Source organism: Gallus gallus, chromosome Z (assembly GCF_016699485.2).
Source record: "Gallus gallus isolate bGalGal1 chromosome Z, bGalGal1.mat.broiler.GRCg7b, whole genome shotgun sequence".
In the NCBI taxonomy this organism is placed as follows: Eukaryota; Metazoa; Chordata; class Aves; order Galliformes; family Phasianidae; genus Gallus; species Gallus gallus.
In genome coordinates this window covers 25,565,612-25,591,117 of record NC_052572.1, presented here as the reverse complement: position 1 = coordinate 25,591,117, position 25,506 = coordinate 25,565,612, and the positions used below count along the sequence as shown (strand labels likewise).

Sequence of the window (25,506 nt, the reverse complement as noted above, 5' to 3'; positions counted from 1 at the left end):
CTTTCTTCCTTTTTCTGCCTTATAAAAATATCAGTGGACAAGAATAAAATTTTGAGATGAGCTGTACCAGGTATCTTTCCTTCTGAGAAAAAAGGAAAGGGATAATGTTGAACCAAAATCCTGGTAGCTGTAGCTGAAGCAATTGTCTCTCTACAGAAGAGTATACAATATGCTTGGTCATGTATTGAGGTTAGAAGACTAGGTGTAACTGTATCTGTTCAGGTTTAATAAGCCAAGTAATGAGTGCGATCCTCAGGCAGCATACTAGACACAGGCTCCATTGTGTCTTATGGGTTAGGGAATAACAGATGTAAAATAAGGTGAATGTTTCTTTAGAACAGGAAAATAAGTTTAAGATGCTTTATCCTTGTGAAATCCAACACATTCCTAAGTACATGTTAGATGATTTTGGCACTTACAATAATCTGCAGCTCTGCTGTTTGTAGAGATTGATGCTTTGGGAAGGCTGATGTGTTTATTATTGTGATGTTCCACTTTATGCACCAATTCAGAGTGGTTACTATTCTCTCTGAGAATACTTCAACTTAATCAAAGAACAGTGACTGTGGATTCTAGAATGACCGTACTGTACCACCTTGTTTTGTATGCTTTTTGTGCAGACTGTTTAAACAAAGTACCTGTGTATAAAGTAGTGTGATGCTGTGAAGAATTTATTATACTAACAAAAAAAGAAGGCAGGTTAAGTTCATTCATTGAGTCATCTATATGCTGTAGAATATTTGCACAGAAATTATAGGAGTGTATCATGTAATTCAGTTGTATTTTTGAATGAACATCTGTTTAAAAATTAGCCTAATGTTTTTGAGAGTTGGTAGCATAATAAATTCTCTTCGAATAGCATGTTTCATCTGAACAATTGATTAAAAATAAGCAAACTTTAAGGACATTAATCAGTGAGAGCATTTTAGTTTTGATGTATGGTTGATTTTTTTTTTCCTTCTAATGAAGAATAATGCCAAATTGAAAAGAAAAAAAATCTCCATGACTCTCCATTTCTGTTGAGGAGGCAGTATGGCTATCTTGTTCAATCTACCTAAAAGTGAAATGGTTATGTTAGTAGAAGATTAAATTTAATACTACTTGAACATCATGACTGCCTCGTAATTTTGTACTGAAAGGGCAAAATCTTTTTAAAGCATACACAACTGCTTTCATCTTAAATCTAAGCTTAGATGCAATATTGGAAATGTCAGAGTAGCTTTAAAGTGTACATTGTTGTCAGGAATAAGTCTTCCCACTAAAAACCAACTCTTTAAGCAGTCTCATGAAGGGAACATTTAGGCACAAATTCACTTTTAAGCTTGGGTTGGCAGTTACTACTTTAAAAAAAAAAAAAAGCTCTTTTTTATGCACAGGTCCATCATTCAAGTTTCAAAGTATGGTTTGACTACAGCTTTATCTTTTCCTTTACAGGTCCTTCAGTCTGGGAGACTATGAGGGAGCCTCTGCACCCAGGGAAAATGTTACCCTTTACTGGGGGGAAGGGTAAACCAGTAGGGAATACAGTACAATCCCAACCCTACTGGGAGGGGCGGGAGGGAGGTGTTGCCGTCACTGTATTAAGTCGATGTTGGGAAATGTTTTAACATCTGGAGCCTTTGTGGGTGGAAATCTGTCTCCTATTACAACTCTGCACTGGATGTGAAGAAGAAAAAAAAGAATCTTTTCACAAAACAGCACATTCTGGAATATTGTGGGGATTTGTACCAAAATAAGAACCATATAATTGAACCATAGGGATACGTAAAGAGGAAAACTATTTTGCGCACAATAAAGGAAACCTAAGAATGGGGGTCACAAACAGTAAAAGGCTTTTTTTTTTCTTTTTTTTTCTTTTCTTTTTTTTTTTTTTTTTAGTAAGGATTTTCTACATTATTTCATCCTGCTTGATGGGATTCCTAGGAATTTGCATGTTAATGAAGAACTACACAAATGAAGTTAGTACAGTTAAAATGCAGCTTGTGTCTGTTTTAGGAACAGGCACTTGCAGTGTATGATATAGAAACACCAATTAATTAAGGTTAACTTAGGCAAAATGAAGCAACCTGCAAGCTGCCAAATGAGTCACTCCTTTCATTTTTGGGGTAAAGGGAGGGACAGTTCAAAGGAGAGACTGACATCTTAATTTTTACATTAAAAAGAATTTAAGGTAGTGGATATGATTTGATTATTGTACTTCATTAGATTTAATTTCTAGAGTAAGGCATTATTCTTAACGTGCAGTTTAAGGTTCAGGCATGCGTTCTGGCTCATAGTGATCAGAAGTAATTTAAATTAGTGGGAAAGTAGCATGCTTGCATCACATAGAGTGAAATTGGTATACATTTACCTATGTTGCGCCAGTTTTGTGTTGCAGTTTACCAATTCAGTATAGCCCTGCATTTAAAGTTCCTTTTCTAAGATTCTGTGGATTTTATTTTTATTAAGAATATAGATATAAAGTACTGTAGTTAACAATTAGGCCTTGAAATACCTTTTAGGATCTGTTAAGAATAAGATTGATATTGTATTGTGTGTAACCTGCACAATGTGGAAAGCTGATATAGCTGTGCAAAATACTTGCCTCTGTGCTGTCAGTGTGATGTGCTTTCTGCATGGTTATATACTAGTGATTTTATCAGAATCTCTGAAAATGAGTTACATGGTAAGACCTGTTAAAGGCTGCATAAATGTTAGTTGGCACGTAAAGACAGTTGTAGAAGTTGATGACATGATTGCTATATTTGTGTTTATTCCCACTCAACATATTATCTTCTATGCTTTCTTTTTGTTCAAAGCATGATCTTAATGAGATGTTTAAGTTAATGGATGTAATAATGCAGGGTATCTACACTGTATCGGCGCATGTTGGTGGCCCTTTGTGATGTAGTTAAATGCACAAGGGTGCAAGTTTAAAGCTACAGAGTGAAAGTTGGTTTGGATCCTCTTCATTTCATTTGTTTAGCTTTTCTGTTGTGTTTTTTTTTCTCTACTTACATGTATTCCTGTGAATAAATCCTTGTTAAGTTAACCCTTTACTTTTCCTTCCATGTGTATTTTCTTATGTACTGTGAATGTGAAATTCTAACTGGTACACTTGATCTTGTGTCCAACTGAAAGTGGCAAGTCTTTATTAATCTAGATTGCCTAAAGAGTATCCCATGATGATAAAGGAAAATGGAGAGATTTTTAACTCTGCTGGTCAGAGGTGAAGCCACACCTTTCCATTTTTCAAGTGCTGCATAATTAATCCGCAAAACAAAATTAAGCCATAACAGCCTTTTTATAGATTTAGTTTCTCACCTTTGCATTGCAGAATGGATACTGGATAACAGGTTTTCTTTTGATTTTTGTTTTCTTTTGTTCTTTTTTAAAAATTGCTCTTCTTTGCATGGTTCTATTCTCTGAGTGCTGAATGATTTAGCTATTGCACTGAAGCTTGAGCTGTGTGAGTGTGAACTTAAAAATTATGTTTAAAGAGGAAACTTTTTTTTAATGCATGATAGCATGAACATTTTACATGCACCTCCGCCCCCCTCCCTCCCCCCCCCCCCCTCCACTTTGTTCTTTTTACGCTTGAAGAATAGTTTGGACATGTACTGTATGAAGTACATTCAGTGATGCTATTACGTAGTATTTTTTGCAGAATTGCATGTGATAAATTGCTTTCAAATTACATTGCTTTGGTAGCAAATACTAAATTTCTTCTGAACTAATAATTGAAGTAAATTAGAAATAGCTTTAGTCACTGAAAATGATTAAAAACCCAATTCTAGAAGAATAATTTAGCAAGATGGGATATTATTCTAGACCCAAACTTGCTTTAATTTTGAGTGTTTAAGCATTAGGTACGAATTTCAGAGAAATGGCATTAAAAATTTCATAAAATAAAAAAACAACTAAGTAATATATAGCATTACTACTGGAATCTGAGTTTAGTTAAACTTCTTAAATTTCAGAAAGCCCCTTTAACCAAATGAAACCACCTCATCTCAGATTCATTTAGAATACCACTTTTGTACATACATATTTGAATAGGTATTTGTACAGATGTGAACTGATCTGGCAGAACAGCAAGTAAAGTAATTAAAATAAGGCAGAAATTAACATCACTGGCAAAGTAGTCTTTTGTATCAGCAAGTTCTCTCATGGTATGTTTTAAAGCAAATAAACCATATTCCTTATGCATAATATAGTGCAGAAATTCACAGAAGCCATTTAAGGTATAATGGGAGGTAAGAAAAGTTCCAAATCTGCATTAGCAGTTATAATTCCATTATTGCATCATGGGATATATAAAAAGCATCTTAATTCTTGTGGTGTAGTCTTGACAGTTTTTGAATGTTGACTGAATGTTTATACTGGTAGAATTGTGAGTTTGTCTTTGTTACATTCCAGTGTTTTCTGCCTCTTGGCATGCTAAAAGCACGGCTTACTTCATTTGCTCCTTACACACTGAATAAAGTGCTGTTAGTGTGCTAAACTACAGAAATAGCCGCTGCTAAGTAATGGTGTAGATTTTCTACTTGAATATTTTTGTTGTAGAAACCTCAGGAGGTCAGTGTTTACTGTTTTTATATATGCCTTTCTCCTGTTTTGAGTTTCCCTTTTTGAAGGATTCTGAGAATGAACAAAAGCTGCTGATCAACCTAAGTTGGTAACAGAAAGTATATTTGAAATCCTTATAAATGCATCTTTTTGGCAGTTCTAAATTGATATTAAATTATTCTTAAGTGAAGTTCAATTCTAAATTTGTTTCATTACACATTCAGGAAACTGCTCTTTTCGTTTAGGAAAAAAAAAAAAGATTATAATAGTTGATTATTTTAACCAGTGCAAGCAAAAATAATCAATTTTGTAATTTTTTTCCAAAGCTTGATTATTTTCTAAATCGGTGAATATGTATATAGTTAAACTGTAATGAGCTGATTCTTATGCTTTAGTTTATTGCTCGTTAATGCTTGTACTCAGAAGATACACTTCTAGGAGAATGGGTTTAAAATTTATAATCATAATTTTTTAAAGTTACGAAGTAGCATAAATTTTCTAACTAACAATATTGATACACACTGTGATTTTATTTTTTTGTTTTGTTTTGTTAGGACTTTTATGTTAGCATCAATCTTAATTACTTAAACTGCATATATTGTATAATAGTAAAATGTATATTTTAAAACTTCAAGTGGTTTTCCTCAAGCGAAACTCATTGCTACTTAGGAACACTCAAATACTAGCTTTATCTCAGGTGAATACTCTTGTACCCTTTTTGTTCAGAACACATGCTTATATAAATGTGTCTTAATTATATCAGTTCATGTATTTCATGGTAGGCAGCTTCTCTGTCTTAAACTTACTCTAAATTAACCTTCTACTGTGGGACAATAATGACTTTTGCTTCACCTATTTTATTCATATTGAATGTATTAACAGATAAAGGTGCAAAAACATTCTTCCCTTGAGGAGAATGCATCCATATTCAAACAACTGAAATATTTCTTAAAAAAATGCTTTAAATGCAACATTGTATTGGAAATCTTTTGTTTCAGATTTTGTCAAGGAAAGAAGTTGCAACTTAACACTAATTGCTTCAGTACTTTCATGGGGATAATAGATGCATAAAGCTTCTATATAGGGTCTGAAGAGTAACTTTTTATCTCAGATAAAGGTTAAGCTCAGCAGTGAAATGACTGCCATAAATTAAAAAAAAAAAAAAAAACAAGAAAAATAGTCTTGCAGTTATCTCACATAGATGCTGATGTAATTTGCATACGTATTTGTTACATATTACATAAATATTTCCAGTAACCTCATCTTGAGTAAATGAAGCTTGATCAGTAGCTGTGTATTGCACTCACCTATGCATTCTCCAGATGACTTGCATCCATCAGTCTAGTAGGTGTTCTTCTCCAATAGAAGCTGTTTTTTGTCTGTCACTGATGCTTGTTCTTTGCACTTACGGTTGGAGCAAGCCAGTTTTAGATTATTTTAAATGGGGAAACTCTGAGGTGAGTACTCTTGTTGCTTGCCTTACGGAGTATATTCTGTTAAAATAATAAGGATGCTTACTCACTTGAATGTATGTATGTGAGGGAAGTTAAAATGGCTCTATAAAATATGTATCCCTTTGTGGTGTTACAGTATACTTTTTAAGTAAGCCAAATCCACATCTCTAAGAATTCAGCACTTATAGTATCGTTTTTCTATATTCAATTCTATTGTGCTACTTTCACCTTAGGTATCTCTTTACTTACGTTAGGTGAGAAACAAAACAGAGAAGGCCTGGGTGATTTTTATGGGGATATTTAAAAATATTAGTATGAGTAGGTATATTTGGCTGGTGAAGTCTTTAGTGTAATATTATCTTTTTTCATGGGAATAGATAGGTAGGTATGTTGTATGCTGTCTGACTTACTAATACTAAACACTTCCAAAATTTTAAATTGGATGCAGTATGTGAACAGTTTAAAGTGAAAGATGACTGGATCTTTCTGCTGACAACTTAGGTTGTATGTTTTGCTTGAAAGCTTTAAATCTGATGTTTCTGTATCAGCCACAATGTCGGAATGTTTCCTTCAAACATATCCTGCAACTTCTCAAACTGTACTAAATTGAGTGATCTTTCTTGAAGTCTGCCTCTGTGCTAACAAAACTTCATTTTGAATAGAATATGGTTTTAATTTTTGATAAGCTGCTGAATTTTAAAGAGTTTTTGGGGCCACCAAATATTTTGGATCATGCAGAGAATATATATTGTACTGTAGTAATTTTGTATTTACGTTTGTATGATGTGACATAATAGATGTGAATGTTAATCACTGCTTGACTATGTTAATAAAGTTGTTTAAATATAGATCTCGCATTCCAATTTTTAATGAGAAATGAAAAATTTGTGTTTCGTTTTATGTTTCCCAGGCCATTGGTGCACTCTTCTGATTGAGATATGTCAGTTCTTAAATTTGTTCTTAAATTAGGTGGATTTTCAGTTTATCCAATCTTTTCAGTAAGTTTTGGTCAATTTAGTTTAAATGCTTCATGCTGCCTAGGGGCAGATCAGTGCAGACATAGGAGGTTTGTCTGCTTGAATCAGTATCTTTTGGGTCATAAGAGTTAACTGCTTTACTGCTGAGAGATTATGTGGTGAATTCACTTTTACTTGAAATAGCAGATGCTCAGGAAAGGTGTGGGGGGCGGAACAGATTTCATGACTCATTGTTATCAATAATCTGAATGAAAATAGCAGAAAAATAAAAATTAATAAAAGTTAATCAAGACTTCCGACCAAACCTTGCAGTGGAATTAATCTAATCTGTCTACCTTTTATAGGAATGTGGTCATACAATTTAAAGATCTGATCATCCACGCCTCTAACTTACTGATACGGGAGTCTGTAAAAAGAAAGCATAAGACTAATGGTGATATTTAGTGGGGCAAAATCCACACAGGTTGATTTGAAGAACTCATGCTCAATATTTCACACGATACATATTGACAACTTGATTATACATGGTTAGCACCAACAGCTTTGACAGTGTAATGATTAAATACAATAAAATATGTTTTCTTGGCATTAAAAAAAAAATAGCTGAGTATGTAGTGATTAATTTCTATTCAAACTCCATTTAACACAGGGATTTAGATTTCTGCCTCCAAAGAGAGAAGAAAGCCATGGAATAGCTATTAACAGCAGTGTTAGTGTCCAGTTCATTAGAGAGGTGAAGTCCTTCCAGCTGTAAGACTTGATGCCCTTATGACTTCATTGAGTGGGTGGGACAGAGGAGCATTTCCTTTCAAATAGCCCCTCCTCTCCTTTTGCTATGGGGTACCTCTGGTAGAACCCTGCTTGTCATCAAGGTACATGCACTAAGTATTCATTTCCATTGACTCAGAGCCTGATGTTTAGCTCTGGCCTCTAATTTTGAGTCTGGGCTTAATGACTACTTCTTTACACATACAAGAGATGAGCAAAGTAAGTACCAGCATCTTGAATAGAAGAAATGACTATGTTTGCAGTCAGATTGCAACAGTGCAAAGGATTTTTCTTTTCAACTTCTGTCATGCTGTTCCTCCTTTTTTTTTTTTTAAGGGAAAATTAAGCATTTCAGTAGGAATATTTTGTTCATAAAATATTTTCTCATGTTCACAGAATGGATGTTATTAGCTTCTGTTATCCCAGCATGACTCAGAATGAAGCTTATAGGTTACTAACAGGTAAAGTGCATTTCTTTCAGAGGCATTTGCCCTTGTTCTACATAAAACAAGCAATACATACTTCTGAAACCTTCCAAAAGACACTCAAATATTGATCTGCATGTTGGTAGACTTGATGCTTTTTTCACTGATCAGTCTACTTTAAGGAAAATAGATGTAATTATGCTGCGTGCTTATTTTAGTATGTATAAATGATAACACAGAAGGATTCACTTTGGAATCACACAGCCTTGAGGGGCTTTTGTTTGCTTTCTTTGGTTGGTTGGATTTCGTTTGTTTTTGCTAGGCTTACGTTAGAATTGTGAAAGGGAACGTTTTAGCATTCTGTTTTGTAGCTTCAGGTACAAATCACTTTTTCAAATCTTAGTTGAAATGTTTTATTTTCATATTTTATATATGAAAGTGCTATGTTGACACTCTTTTTGACTTTTACCTATTACCCCCTGCAAAGAGGGGATACTCGTAAATTTTCACTACTGAACATACCTGGGAAATTAGTCTTCCCCCTTGCTTCCAGCATACATGTTAACTTGAATGTGTAACTATTGCACTAATACTGTCATTAAGTTCAATTTATTTAGCTGTTCATTATTCCCGTCTGCTCCCCCAGAACTTAGTGCAGATGCCAATTATATTACTGTACACAATGAGAAGAAATGGCATTGAGTTAGCCTTTTTACCTTGAAATGATTGTTGAGGAATGTCCCATCTGTTAAACAAACTTAATTCAAAGCTTAGTCAAGATACTTTTTGGAGTTACATTCACATTGGCTTGTTTAGATGATTCTGTGGCTTTCAGATAATGAAACTGAGGGATTCCTCAGTTTCAGTACTCAGAGTGAGACCTTAAAATTGCAAAAATATTTAATTTAGATCTTATAATTCCAAGCTTTTCTGTATTTTTCTTCCTAGAAATGCATCTTGACACAAGACATGTTGCATTGCCCTCTTTTAACTTGATGGCATCTGAAAATTTCAGTCATTTTTCATATTTCTGGTCATTTTCATTATGGAACGTGCTTGGTGAAATAAATATTTTGGATCTGTATCCAAAATAATCCCAGGTCTGTAAATACCTACACCTTATAGCGTCAGAAATACTGTGGAAGAGCAGATGAACTACCTGACTTAATAAGAATTCAGGTGTTTCGTTGATTCTTTACATGCCTTAACACAAGAAAGATGTGTTGCTTTCTCCAGCACTCTTCCAGAGGAAGAAATAACCAGTGTTTGTTTTCCTTATTCAAGTCCTTTTGAGTTTTGAAGGCTTTATACGTTAAAACTGTCGCCTTGGGGGAAAACTGTATAAAGGCTGGAACCTTGGACCACAGCTCTCACTTTCTGCAAGTATTCATTCAGCTGTGTTTCTCAGTCTGTGAAATGGCAGTATTTAAAAGGGGTATGGAGAGATCTGAAGAGGCCAGAAGCGAGTAATTGGCCACTGGTATAACTCAGAGCTTTGTCTAATTAAGAGCCGTAGGCATCTCACAGATGCTCTTAAGCAAACACACCAAAAAGCCCCTTCATAATCTTAAGTTAAAAAAAGACAACAGGATGTTATGCAATGTGTGTGGAGACAGGAGGCCCTGTAAATTATTACTAATTCCCATCTGCATGTACTCATAAACATTTAGGCTTTAGGATTTGTAATCAGGGGGTTAAGAGCACTGTGAAGTTCAAGTCTGTCTTCCAGCTGATGAAGGTGGTACCTTCCATTAGTAGGTGCTGAGGTGTCTGTCTGTGGATGCTGTAAAAAAAATCAAGGGTTACATTTTCACATAGCATGACTTCCTCCTAAGCACAACCTGTTCACTGCCCATCCTGCCCACTACTGCTGCTCAGATTTTTAGCATGCAGCCCTACTTCAGTACCTGTACTTGTTTATTTTTACCTCTTAAAAAGGATTCTCAATGACTTCTTACTAGACGGAAAAAAAAAATCAGTCCAGATTAGTATTTTTTTCATTATTTCATTTACTGTATTTCATGAAACTCATCTCTGAGACTTTGCATTTCCTGTTTTGTTAGTACAGTAATACTTATGAGCTATACTTGGTTTAATTAAAGAAAAAAAAAAAAAAGGTTCAAATTCCCCTATACTGCATTAAGTACACTTTCCTAAGATAATGTGTAATATTAGCAGAGCTTCAGGCTTTCTACCATGGGTTATCTTTTCTATTTCTGCTGTATTTCATAATCAGATTGGAAAAGATCTTTGACTTGAAGATTGCAGCTTGCTTATGTAGGTGCAGTAGAGCATTTTGTTATGAAGTGAGGCTACACAGAACTTGCTCCACTAAGTACTCCAGATTTGTTTGCTTTACATTTAATTCTAAACAATTCTAATTAATTCTAAAAACTAAACAATTAAGTCTTTTTTTTTTTTCATTTAGGTCATTTTTCACTGGATCGCAAGCTGCTCCAAGTTCACTGATTAACATATTTTCCAGGTAAGTGCTTAAAAAGTATGCATGCAATGTCATGTACTTGGCAGTAGCACAGCGTAATAGTTCATCATGTTATTCCCCACACTGCAGAGTGTAGATGAGAAAAACTCAGTAGGGTGAATCTGTAGTAATGCATCTCTTGAATGTATTAGAAATCACTAAAAAAATTTTCATTCAGGGCTTAAGACTTTCTGGAGAGAGTCAGAATGAAATTTACAGCCTTTGAACTGCAGTTTATAGTTACTGGTGTTAAATAATGCTTCCGTCAGATTTAGCTGATTTGATGAAACAAGATTTTGGCAGTGCAAGCAGAAGGCTAATAAAGGTGGAGTATTGGTACTCAGTGACTCACTCTGAAACAACATTGTTGGGTTCATAATTCAAGTAATTGCAGTAATGAATGGGATGTGATCAAGCGTGGTGACTAAATCAATAGAGGTACACTTTTAAGTATACAGTGAGTCAGATAATGCAGCCTAATGGAATACATCATTCCAGGGACACTGAAAACAGTGCAGCTGAAACTTGCTAGTGAAGGGTTCAACCGAGTACAAAAAGTTATTATTAGCTTTGAAAGAGCCATTACCAGAAGTTGGAAAAAACAAACTCACATTCAGATGATTTCTTATTGTAATAAATGTGATTATCTATAGCTGTGCATGCACAACTCTTCCTAAGTTCAGAAATAATAGAAACATCCACTCTGCCCAGAACTGACATCTATGCCATAATCTGACCTGTGATCGCTCATAGATGAGAACTTCAGTTCATGCATACATTTCAGAAAAGGACTGAGTATATTTTAAGACCGTGTTGGGGAATTTCCAGTACTCTTTTGAGTAACCTACCACTGGCCAGATTTTGCTTAATTTAATTTTTAGGTTTTTCTAGCTTTTATTACTGTCTGTGGAATTTCATTGTAGTTTTTATACTAAAAAAACAAACAAACAAACAAAAAACAAACAAACAAAAAACGCAGGCTGCAATAAGTCTCTAGCAGTCAGGTCATAAGCAAGTGAATTATTAAGCTTCCAGCTAATGTCTGCAGCCAGCCGGGTACAATCATGTGGCTAGAATATAGTCCCGCAGATTTTGAAATCCTACAACATAACTTAATTCTTACCACAGTTATATGATCCATGAAAGAGATTTTCCTAGCAATTCACTGTCTTCCTCTTTCCCCATCTGTTGTCTGTCTCCTTCTGGTGCTCATATTCTTTTGTAATCTGTTTGAACTCACAGTGTAAATTCTTGTTTCTTATGAAGATTCTTTGTGGAATGTTCTTAGAGACGAAAAGCAAATGCATTCCAAAGGTGTATTTCAATCTGGTATGTATTTGAGAGGGATAAGATAACTCCAACTCCGTCTTCACTTTCTCTTTAACTAGTGGCTCAGTGTGAGATTATGTATTGGTTTCTTAGTAATTTTTAATGTACAAGTACTTTTAAATATCAGCTATCTCTTTGGCATATCATTATGACATTAAGTAATGTAACAATTGCCCAATTTAATTCTAGTTATTTGGTTCCTTCATTCTGTTTTCATCTTCACTTGTAGGTTCATGTACCAAGGGTATACCCAATAATTGCATGCAGTTATTCTGGCTGGAATCGATTTTCAAATGGCTTTCACATAAAGCAAATTAACTTAGTTTCCGTGGTAGAATGCAATACATAACTTCTGTTTTTCAATTGTATTAAAGTCTGTAGTCCAGAGGCACTATAGCTTTGGTATTGTATTTCAAAAGTTCTTCCAATAAGCCTTAGCTAATATTGTGTGTATTCACAGATAATCTGTACTCCTTAAAAAGACTGTATAAAATACTTAACATTAACACATAAAAAAATGAGAAGATAGAAATCGAAGAGGATAGGTAAATTGAGATGAAGAAAGCAAACTCTGGAATCAGAGATGTTTTTCTAAGAGAGGAACTATATGCTGAAGACTTGCTTTCACGTTAATACCTACATTAATGCCAAATGGTATTGTTTTACAAAAGTGAGGGTTGTATAAATGAAAAACAACTATTTATAGTATCTTAGAATCATCAAGGTTGGAAAAGACCTCCAAGGTCATCCGGTCCAGTTGTCCACCTACCACCACCATTTCCCCACAAAACCATGTCCCTCAGTACCACATCTAAACATTTCTTGAACACCTCCAGTGATGTTGACTCCACCATCTCCCTGGGCAGCCTGTTCAAGGGCCTGACCACTCTTTCAGAAAAGAAATTTTTCCTAATATCTGACCTGAATCTCCCCTGGTGCAACTTTTGAGGCCATTCCCTCTAGTCGAATTGCTAGTTATGTTAGAGGCCAACTCCCACGTCACCACAACCTTCAGGTCATTGTAGAGAGCTGTAAGGTCTCCCCTGAGCCTCCTCTTCTCCAGATTGAACAATCCCAGTTCCCTTAACCAGTCATCATAAGACTTGTGCTCCAGAGCCCTCACCAGCTTCACTGCCCTTTTCTGGACACACTCCAGGGCCTCAATGTCTTTCTTGTAGTGAGGTGCCCAACACTAAACACAGAACTCAAGGTGTGGCTTCACCAGAGCTGAGTACAGAGGGATGAGCACTTCCCTGCTCCTGCTGGCAACGTTATTGCTGATACAAGCCAGGATGCCATTGGTCTTGTTGGCCACCTGGGCACACTGCTGGCTCACGTTCAGCCAAGCATCAACCAACACCCCCCAGGTTCATTTTTCAGCACAGTCTTCCAGCCACTCTGCCTCAAGCCTGTAACACTGCTGGGGTTTGCTGTGCCCAAAGTGCAGGACCCGGCATTTGGTCTTGCTGAACTTCATCCCATTGGCCTCAGTCTAGTGATCCAGCCTGTCCAGATCCCCATGATGGGCCGCCTCGTAGCTAAGAAATCTGCACGCCTTTTCATGCTTCTACTGTGAGGCATATTGTTATGGTACTTAAACCTTATGTAGATGACAAAAAAGGAGAGAGGAAGTGCTTTTTAAACTCTGAAGTATAAATATATATATAATAATCAGAAAATTACTTGAATCTTCCATGAGAGCTTGTGATAGTATGCAATGGGACTATTTGTTTTATTCTGCAATACTCACGTATAGTTACGGCTATCAGAATAGCATTCTTTTCTGTCCACTCCCATGATGCTGGAAGAACAAAGGAGCAATTGTACTGGGACAGCAGCTAACTAACCCAGTATCCTTCCTTGGCAACCACTGTAAACCAATACCTAGGGAAGAGATAAGAACTATAAGCAATATTTTTGCAAAGCTTTTTTCACAGGCTTTCAGAATTGAGTGACAGTATTAGGTTCTGTAGTGAGTAACCCATTATGGATTTCTCTGATAAACCTTGAAAATTTGTCGTTTCCTTGCAGAAAGAGCTCAATAAATTGCCTGCTTACTGAAACAGCACATAAAATCGCCTTCCCACCACCTCACTAAATGTGTTTTTATACCAAATCTGTAATTGAATTAGCAAGACACTGAGTGCTTACTTTTGCTCTTAACTTTCTTGCTGCTAGGTATTAGGCAAGAAGCTTGTCTGACAAACTGTAGTGACTGGACATTGACATGGTAGCACGAGCTGATTTTTCAGTCATGTTCACGAGATAATGCTCAGCAGCTCATTAAGAAAAATAACCAAAAATCTTGGATATTCTCATCCAGCCTTGTCTCCAAACAAGTGGTGTGTTTAACAGGCCTCAACAAGCATTTTTTTTTCAGAAGTGCTACTGTAAATACACGGTAGGAGGCAAGATCTGCAGGTAAGTTGGTAAATTTTGGAAACAGCCCTTTGTTGCTGTTAAAGCTCATTTTCTACTTGGTATATGGAGTTCAAGAGAAAGTTCACTTACAAAGAAATCGATGCTGTGGATAATTTCAGTGTGCCTTAAGAACATAGGCACTGATCCTGAACTTCAGCCTTATGGAAGTGGTCTTCTAGATAACTGCACCTATGCTGCAGGAAGCCTTAAAGTTTGGTCTAACATTTTGCATTTCACTTTTTTTTGTTGTTGTTAATAATCTGTAACAAGCACAGATAGATTTGATGCTTGTGTGATAACAGGTTGCTGCAACACAGCAGCAGTTGCTTTGCATCTTGCTGCAGCAATAGATAAGTGATTATTGTATACCTTTTGAAAATGTGGAAGGTGAAGTCTTTTCTTAAAACTATAGACAGGAACCTGATTCTCCTTCCGTCACAGCATAGCATGTATTCCTGTGAGAATACATGTTGCATGGAAAAACAAAACCCTCAGCTCCCATCATGCAGCTTTTACTTCACTGCTTGTCCTGCTTACAAAGCAACGCACAATGCAAATGAAGAACTACATTCATATCTTTACGCCAGGAACATCATAATGAAAACAGCTTTGCATCTACCAGCAGATACATGGTTCTTCTTAAATACAGCATATGCTTCTTGTTTAGAATTACAGTGCGCATGCTTGGAGCTATTATGGGGATAGCCAGATCTAACAGCCGTGGCACTTCTGAACAAATTTTGACTACAGAAAGGGTCTGGAGGTTTTCTGTCTTGGCATTGGCAGCTTTGCATATACTGGGAGTTCAGGAGGACACTGCTGGGAGGAGAGGCACTCAGCGGAGCCACAGGGAGCAGTGTACGAAGGCTGCAGTTACCAGGGGTGGTTACCTCAGTTTCGGATGATATTGTTCTTGGTAAAGGGAGTTGAATTCTGTAGGCAGAGTGAGTTACAGCGACTCATACAGACACAAGTGATACTAATTTAGGCGTCTTGCTTGCCCTTGTGTTATTTTTTTCTTTCCTAATTAAAGCCTGTGGTTCTGTAATCTTCTGCACTGTATTTTTCCTAGCCATTTGGATTTGACGGAGGTCTTTAATCAGCAGACAGCCCTCAAAAAAGACTACGCACGGTGTTGTGGATGCCCTGGCTCCTGAGCGAGCTCAGCGTTCAGCTGTATTTTTGGACAGAGGGCAGTAAGGCTTAGGCGAGGCCTCGGGACCGCAGGTAGTCGGGTGGCAGTGCCGAAGGCGTGCGGCCTGACAGTACGGGTGTGGTCACTGCCCCTGCTTGAGGCCTCGCAGCGTTTCGCTACGCTCACAACACCGCCCTCGAGGCGCTACGCTACTCCTTTCGGGCCGAACCGCCACAACATTTATCCAACGCCACGTTCTGCGCACGCCCGGGCCGCCCACCTCCCCCTCCCGGGCGTGGTCCTGGCGGCACCTGCGCAGAAGCCTCATCGGCCCGCCTCACCCACGCGCATGCGCGGCGGGGCGGAGCCGCCGTGTGGAGGGAGGCGGCGCGCCGTGACGGGAAGGGCGGCGCGTGGCGGCGGCGCCTGCTTCCTCCGTCGCGTCTCGGCGGTTGGGGCCGGGCCGGGCCGGGAGAGCTGGAGCTGGGGCCGGGACCGGGGCGGCGACGGCGGGATGATGATGGCGTATTTCGTGGAGAGCTTTTGGGTAGGGGAGCGCCGCGAACCGTTCCCGCGGCGATGCGGGTGGGAGAGCGCGGGGGGCAGGCGGGGTGCCCGCCGCCGCGGCAGGCTGGGCTGCGGGACTGCCCCGGGGACGGCGGTCGGGCCTGGAGAGCGGGCCGGGCGCGGGGGAGGCGAGTACCGGCGGGGAGCGCGGCAGGGCGGGCGGCGCCGAGCCGTGCCGTGCCGTGCCGAGCTCCTCCTCGTACCGCGCTCGGGGGCTGCCAGGCGGGGCCGGGGGGCCGTGCGGGAGACCCCGGGCGGCGGCCACGGCTCCGGCGTCCGTCCTCGCCGGCGGTTCCGGACAATACCCCGGCGGCGGCGCGGGCTGCGCCTCCATCCGCTCGCTGCCTTTGTACCGGCGTGTCCGGAGGGACGGCGGGCAGCGGGCGGCCCTGTGCGTGACACGGTTTGTCACTGCGCTCCGTCTATGTACTTAGGGGTTGTGGGTACGCTCCCGTGGAGAAAACCAGGAGAAAACGTTAAACGATGGATTCGGATTGTTGCCGAGCCTTCCTCCGGAGCTCGGTCGATCCGAATTCGTTGTGGAATGGGTCTGAAACATCGCAGCCGCCGTTCTCATAAGCCGTCAGCCTGCTTACGGGGCTGCTGCTCGGCTGCGCATCCGATTGTACCGCGCGTCTGTATTAACGACTGGGGGAAACGTAACAGCAAATATTGGTCCAGACAAAAAAATAAAAATAAAAACAAATCTTGCAGATCCATCTGGTTCTGGATAAACAATGGTTATCCGTAGTGTTTGGAGAATGCTGACTTCACAAAGCGTTGTCTGCGTGGAAATAAAACAGAGCTGCAGCCTGGGCTCGTGTTTTGTTTGCAGAGTGGTTTAATTCTGGCTCTTGAGTTTCGTTGTTTTGATATTAACGTTCAGCGAAACAGTCCACAATATGGTCCCTGGGTATAGCAGCGTGCGAGATACAAAGTTCTGGTGTGGGAGATGAATATTTAAACAAATATGTGGCGTATTTTTTCATCTTGTGTAGAAGTCATATTCAAGTTAAGTGTAAAAAGTCAACTTTTCATTTGAAAAGCCAGCATTTCCTCCTAAGAGTGAGCCACACTCTTCTATTCCCTTCTCTCCACTGAAATAAAATATATGCTACGAAGTTTAAATTTTTAATCTTTCAACTGTTTCATTGGCAATGGTTCACGTTGGCAGCAAGCAGTTGTGTTGAATCAGTGGAGACGGCACCATTCCTATACGTTCTTTTCCTCTGTTACCTTTGCAAATGCTGCCAACAGACTGAAGGCAGGTGACATCTGCTCGAAGTTTGCCCTTCTCAGTCTGCCTTGTGAAGCCTCTGCCTTGCATTGCTGGCCAGACTCCTACTGTGGGTTTAGAAACCAGTGTCAAAAAAGGAAGGTTTTCTTCTGTTGGCACGGTTTTTTTCCCGCCTCCAAAAAATGACATAAGGCAGGACAAGAAGTGTATTCTTCTTGCTTGTTTTGCAGTGATGGCAAAGACAGTAGACAGGATCTTGAACTTGCGGAACTTGACTGAGGAATCTTTGTAATGCTGTGGGCAGTGCTGTGTAGAAATAAAATAAAAGGAGTGGGGACTTCTGCTTCCTTGCTGATACGGCCAAATATCTTTCAAGAAAAAATACAGTACTATCTAAATAAGCACCTGTTTTAATGTAAGAAGGTACTGCTTTTGTCAGAAACAAGCATAAATACAGGTTTGTGGACGTTGAGTGATGAGTCTTGTCCATCTCTTTGGAATGGGTTATTGTTTGGAATTGTTACTGCAGCATTTTGGAAGATCTTCAGCACAATCTGTGTGTGCTTTGACATGGTGAAAAGGTGAACGTGGAAAGAAGGAGGCGTTAAATTGCACTGAATGCATATTGGCAAAATGCAACAAAGAAGAGTCCATAAATAGGAGGAGTTCTTCCAGTTCCAGAACAGGAATAATTGTTATCAGTTTCTTACTTTTTCCTCGGCCTTCTGGGTAACACCAGGCAAAATATTTTACTTTCCATTTTGCTGCTTTGGTCGCAGATGTAATGGAATATTATGTTCTCTGAAGCAGTGATGTGAAATAAATCCAAAGCATTGTAGGATCATAGAATCATTAAGGTTGGAAAAGACCTCTAAGATAATGGCTTCAAGCTGCGCCAGGGGAGGTTCAGGCTGGACGTTAGGAAATACTACTTCTCTGAAAGGGTGGCCGGGCACTGGAATGGGCTGCCTGCAGAGGTGTTGGAGTCACCGACCCTGGAGGTGTTCAAGGAACGTTTGGATGTTGTGCTGAGGGACATGGTTTAGTGAGAACCATTGGTGAAGGGCGAATGGTTGGACTGAATGATCCTGTGGGTCTTTTCCAGCCTTAGCGATTCTACGACTCTATGATCATCCACCAACTCATCCCTACCATGTCTCTCAGCGCTACGTCTGCACATTCTTGAACACCTGGGACAGCCTGTTGCAATGCTTTACCACTCTGAGGACAAGTTTTTCCTAATGTTCAACCTGAACCTCACCTGACACAACTTGAGGCCATTTCCTCTAGTCTTATTCCTAGTTACACAGGAGAACAGGCCAAGCTGCACATCACCACAACCTCTCTTCCAGTAGTTGTAGACTGGAATAAGGTCTCTCCTGAGCCTCCTCTTCTCTAGACTGAACAATCCCAGCTCCCTCAGCCACTCCTCATAAGACCTGTGCTCCAGACCCCTCACCAGCTTTGTTGCCCTTCTCTGGTCACACTCCTCAATGGCCTCAATGTCTTCTTGTAGTGAGGGGCCCAAAACTGAACACAGTGCTCGAGTTGTGTCCTCACCAGTGCTGAGTATGAAGGGAAATCCTTGATTATTTAATGCACATGTTGTCATCAGTTCACAGCTGAAATGGCACAGTAGAAATGGAGCTCTGGGTTTTGTGCTTTGGAAAGCTTTCTATGCTTCTTAACTTTAAGTTTTTGATAGGAATAGACATTGGAAACCTGAAGTGGTTTATTTGGAAAGATGGAGTGCTGTGTGAATGTGTACGTTTCTTGCACAGTATTTAGCTGCTGTCTTCTAAGCACTTGCTAAAAATGTGCCCGTTTAAATAAAAAAAAGTTTTAACTTCTTTACTGTAAAGGTCTTGAAGGTTATCATTGGACTTCCACGTGTCTCTGCCCACAGTAGGGTTGGAACTAGATGATCTTTAAGGTCCCTTCCAGCCCAAGCCTTTCTAGGACTGCACGTGTGTACTACTTTTAAAAACAGATGAGTAGATGTAATTGTATTTTCTAGTGGAGAACATGAGGTAAATGTACTTCCTCTGTGGTGTTTTTGGGCCTGTCATGTGCTGGCTGTGGGTGACTGCTGGTCATAGAGAGATTATTTTCAGGATGTGAGGTTCAGAGACCTGTACTGTTGCTGCTAGAGTTGTGCTGCAGAGTGCTGCGCGCTGCAGTTTTCAGGTCAGTTGGGTACAGCGTGTGAGATTGGGAGGGCTGGTTTGTTTGTGGTATCAGAAATTATAAATGAGTAATACGGACTATAAATGGCTTTGATTCTTATGACTGGTTTTCAGGCATTCAGAACACATAGCCAAACATTCCCAGCTCCTAATTAAGATGTTGTCATAAAACATCAGGTGCTTGCTGCTGAGTATGTGCTGTATCAAAACAGTGGGATAATATGGAGGGAACACTTTCCTGCAATATTTCTATTATGAATAACTAGGTTTTCTCACTTCCAATACCCTTATGCTGGGATGCGAGAATAAAAAGCATTCCTTAGAACTGAATTGCTGTTTTCTTAACATGATGTAGGAAGTGTAGCATAAGATTCAACCTAAGTTTGATTTTAAATCACCTGATGCAGACTGCACTCTTATTAATTGTAAGACTATTAGACCATTTCAGGTTAACCAAAGTAAGCCATATCTATGCCAGTCGTACATATGCACTAATTGCTTTTGTTTAAATTGGCTTTGGCATTCTCCTTCTGTTACTTTTTTCAATTGCTTGTGTTACCTGCAGCTTTTGAGAATGATTGCGAGGAAGATTCCCTGTTTTTTTTCTCAGTAGTTCTTGCAACATGTAAGGGCTGGCTGTGTGCAGGGATAGTTATCTCAGCTTTGAGAAAGGTCTTGCTCTAGTGAATGTAGGGTGTATTTTCTTGCGCACCTACAGGCTGTGATTGGTACTGAGACTGGTTGTGCTTCCATCTGCAGTCCCATTCGTATGTTTGCGCTTGACTTGCAGCTGGGTGCTCAGTTTTCAGGAGCAATATTGGTGCAGTCCCATCTCTCTTTGTGTATAGTGTATTTAGCACGAGTTGGCACTTCTCCATCTTTTTGTCCCGGAAACATTTTTAATTACCTAGATGTAGAGAGGAATGTGTGTCCTCTGTCATATGCATAGAGCTTCTCTGGAGCTGGTCTTCATGTGATTTATTGAAACTAGAAGAATGAGATTGAAATTTCCGGATTGCTTTGACGTTCAAACTTCTCAGAAGGTTTCCAACTGAGGAAGATAGACCACCTGTATTAACACTGGGTGGCTACTCTTTGGATGTTTCAATGCACTTGATTTTGTGTAGCTCTGTCAGAAACTCCGTTGCTCAGTAGCTAGCTTTTGGAAGTGTAACGCCATCACATTAATCGGAGGAATATTTTTGTGTATACTAAGTAGTTGCCTAGGTGGAATGTGTGAAACATGTTAATTACTTGAAACTGCGCCAGGCCATAACTGCTAAAAAAAAAAAGAAAGTATCTAAAGCATCTAAAATTAGTTTAAATTTACCTGGAACTAGGTTGCTTTATAGCATTGTTCCGTTTCTTTAGAGTCCTACTCTTTTATTAGTGGATGAAGTCAACAGTATAAATGGACAAACCATAACGAATAGTGTATACGTAGGTTGGTGGACAAAGAGCAGGATTTTTTTGTTGTTGTTAGTATTTGGAATTTTCAGTTTAGGATTAGAGGAATGAACAGACAGTCTCCTTAGTTGCAGTGAAATATGTAACCTAATTGCTAAGTGGAGTATCTTGTAAGCTGTTTAAGTCATATCTGGTAGTTGAGACTAGTGAAAGTTGCATGTAGTTTCAGCAAATACGAGGGCTGCTCCAAAAGTAAGGCAACCTGTTTCATTATGTTGTCCCACGCCATCAGAGGTGGGTGTTGATGGTTTGGCAGCAGAGGGTGAACCTTTCTGACAGTATCCCATTATATGTTGTTGCCATGTGACAGATGGCAGCAGAGAGGCACTCTGACAGAATGGCGTCTGATACTGAAATGTGTTTGAAGCAAAGGTGTGTCATTGAAATTCCTCCACGCAGAAAAAATGACACCTACTGACATTCATTGACGCTTGCTGAATGTTTCTGGAGACCAAACAGTGGATATGAGCACAGTGAGGTGTGGGTGGTGTGTTACGGTTGTGGCTGCAGCAACACGAAAGACGAGTCATGCTTCACATGGCCATGCACAGCTGTCACATCACAAAATGAAGAACGTCTTGATCAGCTCACCTGTATGAATCAGCATATTATGGCAAGGGCACTGTGAACAGAGCTGACTGTTGTCTCCAGTGTGTTGGAAACAATGGTTGTAAAGATGTCATCTCATAGAGTTTGTGCGAGGTGTGTCCCATAAATGCTCACACAGGAACTCCATATGCAACTTTGTCAGGACCTACTGAACTGATATGAGGCTGATGGTGACTGTTCCCAGGATTTTATCATTATTGGAGATGAGATGTGGTGTCATTACCATGAGCCAGAGTCAGAATGATAGTCCATGGTGTGGCAACATGTGAATTACCCATCAAAGAAAAAGATCAGGCTGCAATCCTCATTGGGTAAAGTGATGTGCACCATGTCAGGGATAGGAAAGGCCTGGTCCTTCTGGATTTCCTGGAACCTACATAGACCACCAGCTCTGACTGCTACATCACAGTGCTAAGCTGGAGGCTTGAACTTCCATAGTAAGACCAGAGAAGAAGACATCTTTCTCTTCCAACACAATAACTCCTGTCCCCACAGCATTTTGAAGACTCTGGAGCACACTGCCAGTCTTGGCTGGACTGTCCTACCACACCCACCATAAAGTTTGGGTTTGACTGCTTTTAACTTCCATCTGTTTGGGTCAATGAAATAGAACGTTTTCCTAGCAGTGGTGCCATTGTGGCAGCAGTGAAGCAATGGGTTTCTGCTGGTGCAGATGTTTATGAGGATGGTGTGCTGGCTGTTGTTCATTGCTGGTGAAAATACATAGCTAACAGTGGTGAATGTGTTGAAAAATAGCTTTGTAACTGAGAATTTTTCTATCAAATAGCGTTACTGTGCTCTTAGTATCTGTTGTAGTTTCCATGGAAATAAATAGGAGGCATTACTTTCAAAGCAACCTACATACTTTATTGAGAGCTGAGCTTTTCCCTGCAACCTAACATGAGAATCCCTGTGGTGGCTACTTGGCATATCACTGTGGCTCTGAGATTTTGATACAAAGTTTTTCTTCCAAAAGGCTTACAAGCCCTTGTGATTTATCTGTATGAAGGGTCTTTCGGTCATAATATTATGTTCAGGGGTGTGATTTTTCAGTATTCCCATCTGGCAGAATAACATGGGCATGCTTCTAAGTGTAAAAGTAGCTGCAGATCAGCTTCTCTAGAAATGACCAAATCAGGAGGCAGAGGATACAGATTTCCGTACTTTCACCCTAGAAGTTCAAGCACAGGACTCTGTTTCCCTTACTCTATTCATACTTGTCTGTTTTTTTCCTGTTAAGCTTTTGGTGTGCTTTGGTAATGTGATCACATTTCTAACTTTGAGTGGGGTTGAAGGATGAGTGTGCGTACTCAGCCACTACGAATGCATGTTGTAAAAGCATAGGTTGAAATGGTTAATTCTCTTGCTGGGCTTAGTTAGAAAAAGTTAGACTTTGTCCGATCTTGTCTTATCAAGTTTGTAGAGTTTAATCTAAATAGAAAAGTACCGCATGTGCCTTTTATTGTCTTATCTATTCAGTATTGCTGTGAAACCAGTGTTTGCAGCCATCCTCATCTTACCTCTCTCACTAGCTTAACCAGTAGTAAATATCTTAACAAATCATGAAAACTTTATGGCATTAATAGCTGGGAAACATTTGTTATTAGGTATAATGAGGGTGTTATGGTAAAGTGCATTAGCTTTTGACACTGATACAGTTATACACATTAACAATGAACGCTTTTAGTCCAAAGAAGACAAAGCTTGCACTTAGACAATGTGATTTGAAACATGGGAATTAAATACAGCTACAGATGGCTCAGAAATTTCTGGCTACATTATGAAAGGAAGACTTTAAATTCAGGATTACTCTTATGTGCAGTGAATCATTTATTCTTAAGATTTTTTTCTAAGCCTATTAAGCAGCTTAGTAGAACAGAGTTCCTGTAATGTGTTTCCTGTTATGTACAAGTCCTGGAAATGCTGAATTCTGACTTCACAATTGCTGACAGGGTTACTTTCATTTCCATGAGAAAATCGTTGCAGATAGCACTCTGTGGAGGGAAGTGGAATGGTTGTCTGCCCTGGGGTTCTGTGGCAGCAGTTTACTTTGTATATATGGTTGCTCAGCTGTGGGCTCCTCCTTATGGGCTTAAGCAAAGTGTTTGCTTCTATTCGAAGTCTTGCTTTCTCTTACAGCTTACCGTGAAGAGACAGCTATGCTCTATCTAAAAGTGAGCTCCCTTATGGCAGCATAAAATGAGAAACCGACAAGAACACCAGCTTCTGAGAAGAGAGTTCTGTTAGCTTGGAGATGAAAGGAGAAAACTACTAGTAATCTTCAGAGTAATTAAATGGGGTCTGTATGGATAGAGGACCACTTCAATTTCACATTCTCCTACTCAGTTTTGCAGTTGTCTTCTGCTGAGAAACAATGGGGTCGTTCTCAACAGATGGTATTTTACTCCCAAAATGAAATTCAGAATAGTTTTCAAACTGAGCTGGAACTCTTTTGCACATGGTCTGATATATTACACGTGATAAAAAAAGTTTCCTCTTTTTTTGAGGTCTAGCTCGTAGTGGAACCTGCCTCTGACTTGATGGGCAGTCTGTCCTAGCAGTGGGTGAGCGGTCATTGCTTCTGAGCAGGAGTCACGATTCCTTCTGCTGTCTGTTGCATTTATTTGTTTTCAAAACAGTTCATGCTGGGCTTCTACTGACCCTGGCTATTACTGTTGGCATCAGGAAGGAGCAGTTGGAAACGTTTAATGAAGAAGAATTGGCTATAAATACAGTTGTATGCAACATCTGTGTGCGGTGTTGAGGAAAAGCAAGCAAAGCGGAAACACTGTTGATGGCATGTGTGTGTGTGTGTGTGTACGTAAGCATATAGAGCATACCTACTTATATTTTTGTTAACTGAGATACATTTGTTTCCTGTTAGCAGCAGCGTACACCTCCATTCTAAACACAGAACTTTTGCTCTGTTGCTCAGTACATGAATATTTGGGCTGCTGTTCTTAAAAAGAGACACTAAATGAAACGGCTGTGGGTAGGTCTTACAGCTTTCCTAAGTAGAACAATGTCTTCTCTCTTCACTGAGGTAGCATTCTGTATTTCACACAGGTAAGAGTATGTCTGCAGATACGGTTAGAACATACTACAGTTGGAGAATTGTCCTCAGGTTAACTTTTGGAAGTCTTGATTATTATCACTTGTATTTAATCCAGCAGTTTCAAAGTCTAGGTGTTTGTGCTTATAGGTGGAGCCTGATATTGGTAAGACTTGCTGCGCTTGTGTTTGCAAGTGAAAACATCTTTTTGCCGTGTCTGACTTAAACCACATAGGACCAAGTCTAGGAATCTGCTTTGGACTTGCTTCTGCTTTTAAACCATAGTAAATTTTTCATATAGACTCTTAGCCTCTGATGACTATTTATAATGTATAAAAGATGTGGCTTTTTTTTTTTTTTAATTTAGGAAACTATTGCTGTTTTCTATTACGCTGTCAACTATTCAGCATGAGAGCAGGAACAGAACTAGGACTGATTAGAAACCTTTATTTAAGTGGAAAAACTAGCTTCCTCGCATTTACAGTTTAAACTTTATTTACACTTAGGGAGCAAGTTCTTGATGGGAATTGGTTATTCTGGATCATGCAACTCTGCAAAGGTTGCAAAGTTTTACTTCTGATAGATTGTCAGCACTCAGGAAAGCTGCAGCCAAAGGTAGGGTCATGGCTGTGCTACCCTTCCTGTATTTCTAAACTGGCAGGAAATTTATGGAGCTGCAGTATAGGAAAGATTAAAAACATTGTGAACAGCCATACTTAACTGTTATGCAGCAGTCTGTGCAGCACATTTTGTTCGATTTATTGGTTTAGGTAGGAGGAAAGCATTAAAACAAAGGAAAGAGAAAGCGCCATCAAGGATAAATTCCTGTATCATGTCTTCTGGAAAATG

General features: G+C 39.4%; 2 protein-coding genes and 1 long non-coding RNA gene across 10 annotated transcripts in view; 2 read left to right on the top strand and 1 right to left on the bottom strand.

Annotated features, from left to right (window-relative positions):
• The window catches only part of TNPO1 (transportin 1), an 80,820-nt gene extending 73,970 nt beyond the window's left edge, over positions 1-6,850 (top strand). For all 4 annotated transcript variants that reach the window (XM_424806.7, XM_040655695.2, XM_046905515.1 and 1 more), the window contains one exon: positions 1,435-6,850. The gene's annotated coding sequence lies outside the window, so the exon portion shown is untranslated. The remainder of the gene's footprint in view (positions 1-1,434) is intronic.
• On the bottom strand, positions 5,733-15,808 carry LOC121108251. Its single transcript, XR_005842648.2, has 2 exons — positions 13,734-15,808; positions 5,733-9,955 (listed from the first exon to the last, which is right to left on the bottom strand). It is a non-coding gene; the product is annotated as an uncharacterized LOC121108251 (long non-coding RNA).
• A 70-nt stretch (positions 15,809-15,878) lies between these two features.
• The window catches only part of FCHO2 (FCH domain only 2), a 95,090-nt gene continuing 85,462 nt past the window's right edge, over positions 15,879-25,506 (top strand). For all 5 annotated transcript variants that reach the window (XM_001232743.7, XM_040655693.2, XM_015277664.4 and 2 more), the window contains exon 1: positions 15,879-16,086. In XM_001232743.7, the coding sequence (XP_001232744.3) occupies positions 15,889-16,086 (198 nt within the window). In that variant the 5' untranslated portion in view covers positions 15,879-15,888. The remainder of the gene's footprint in view (positions 16,087-25,506) is intronic.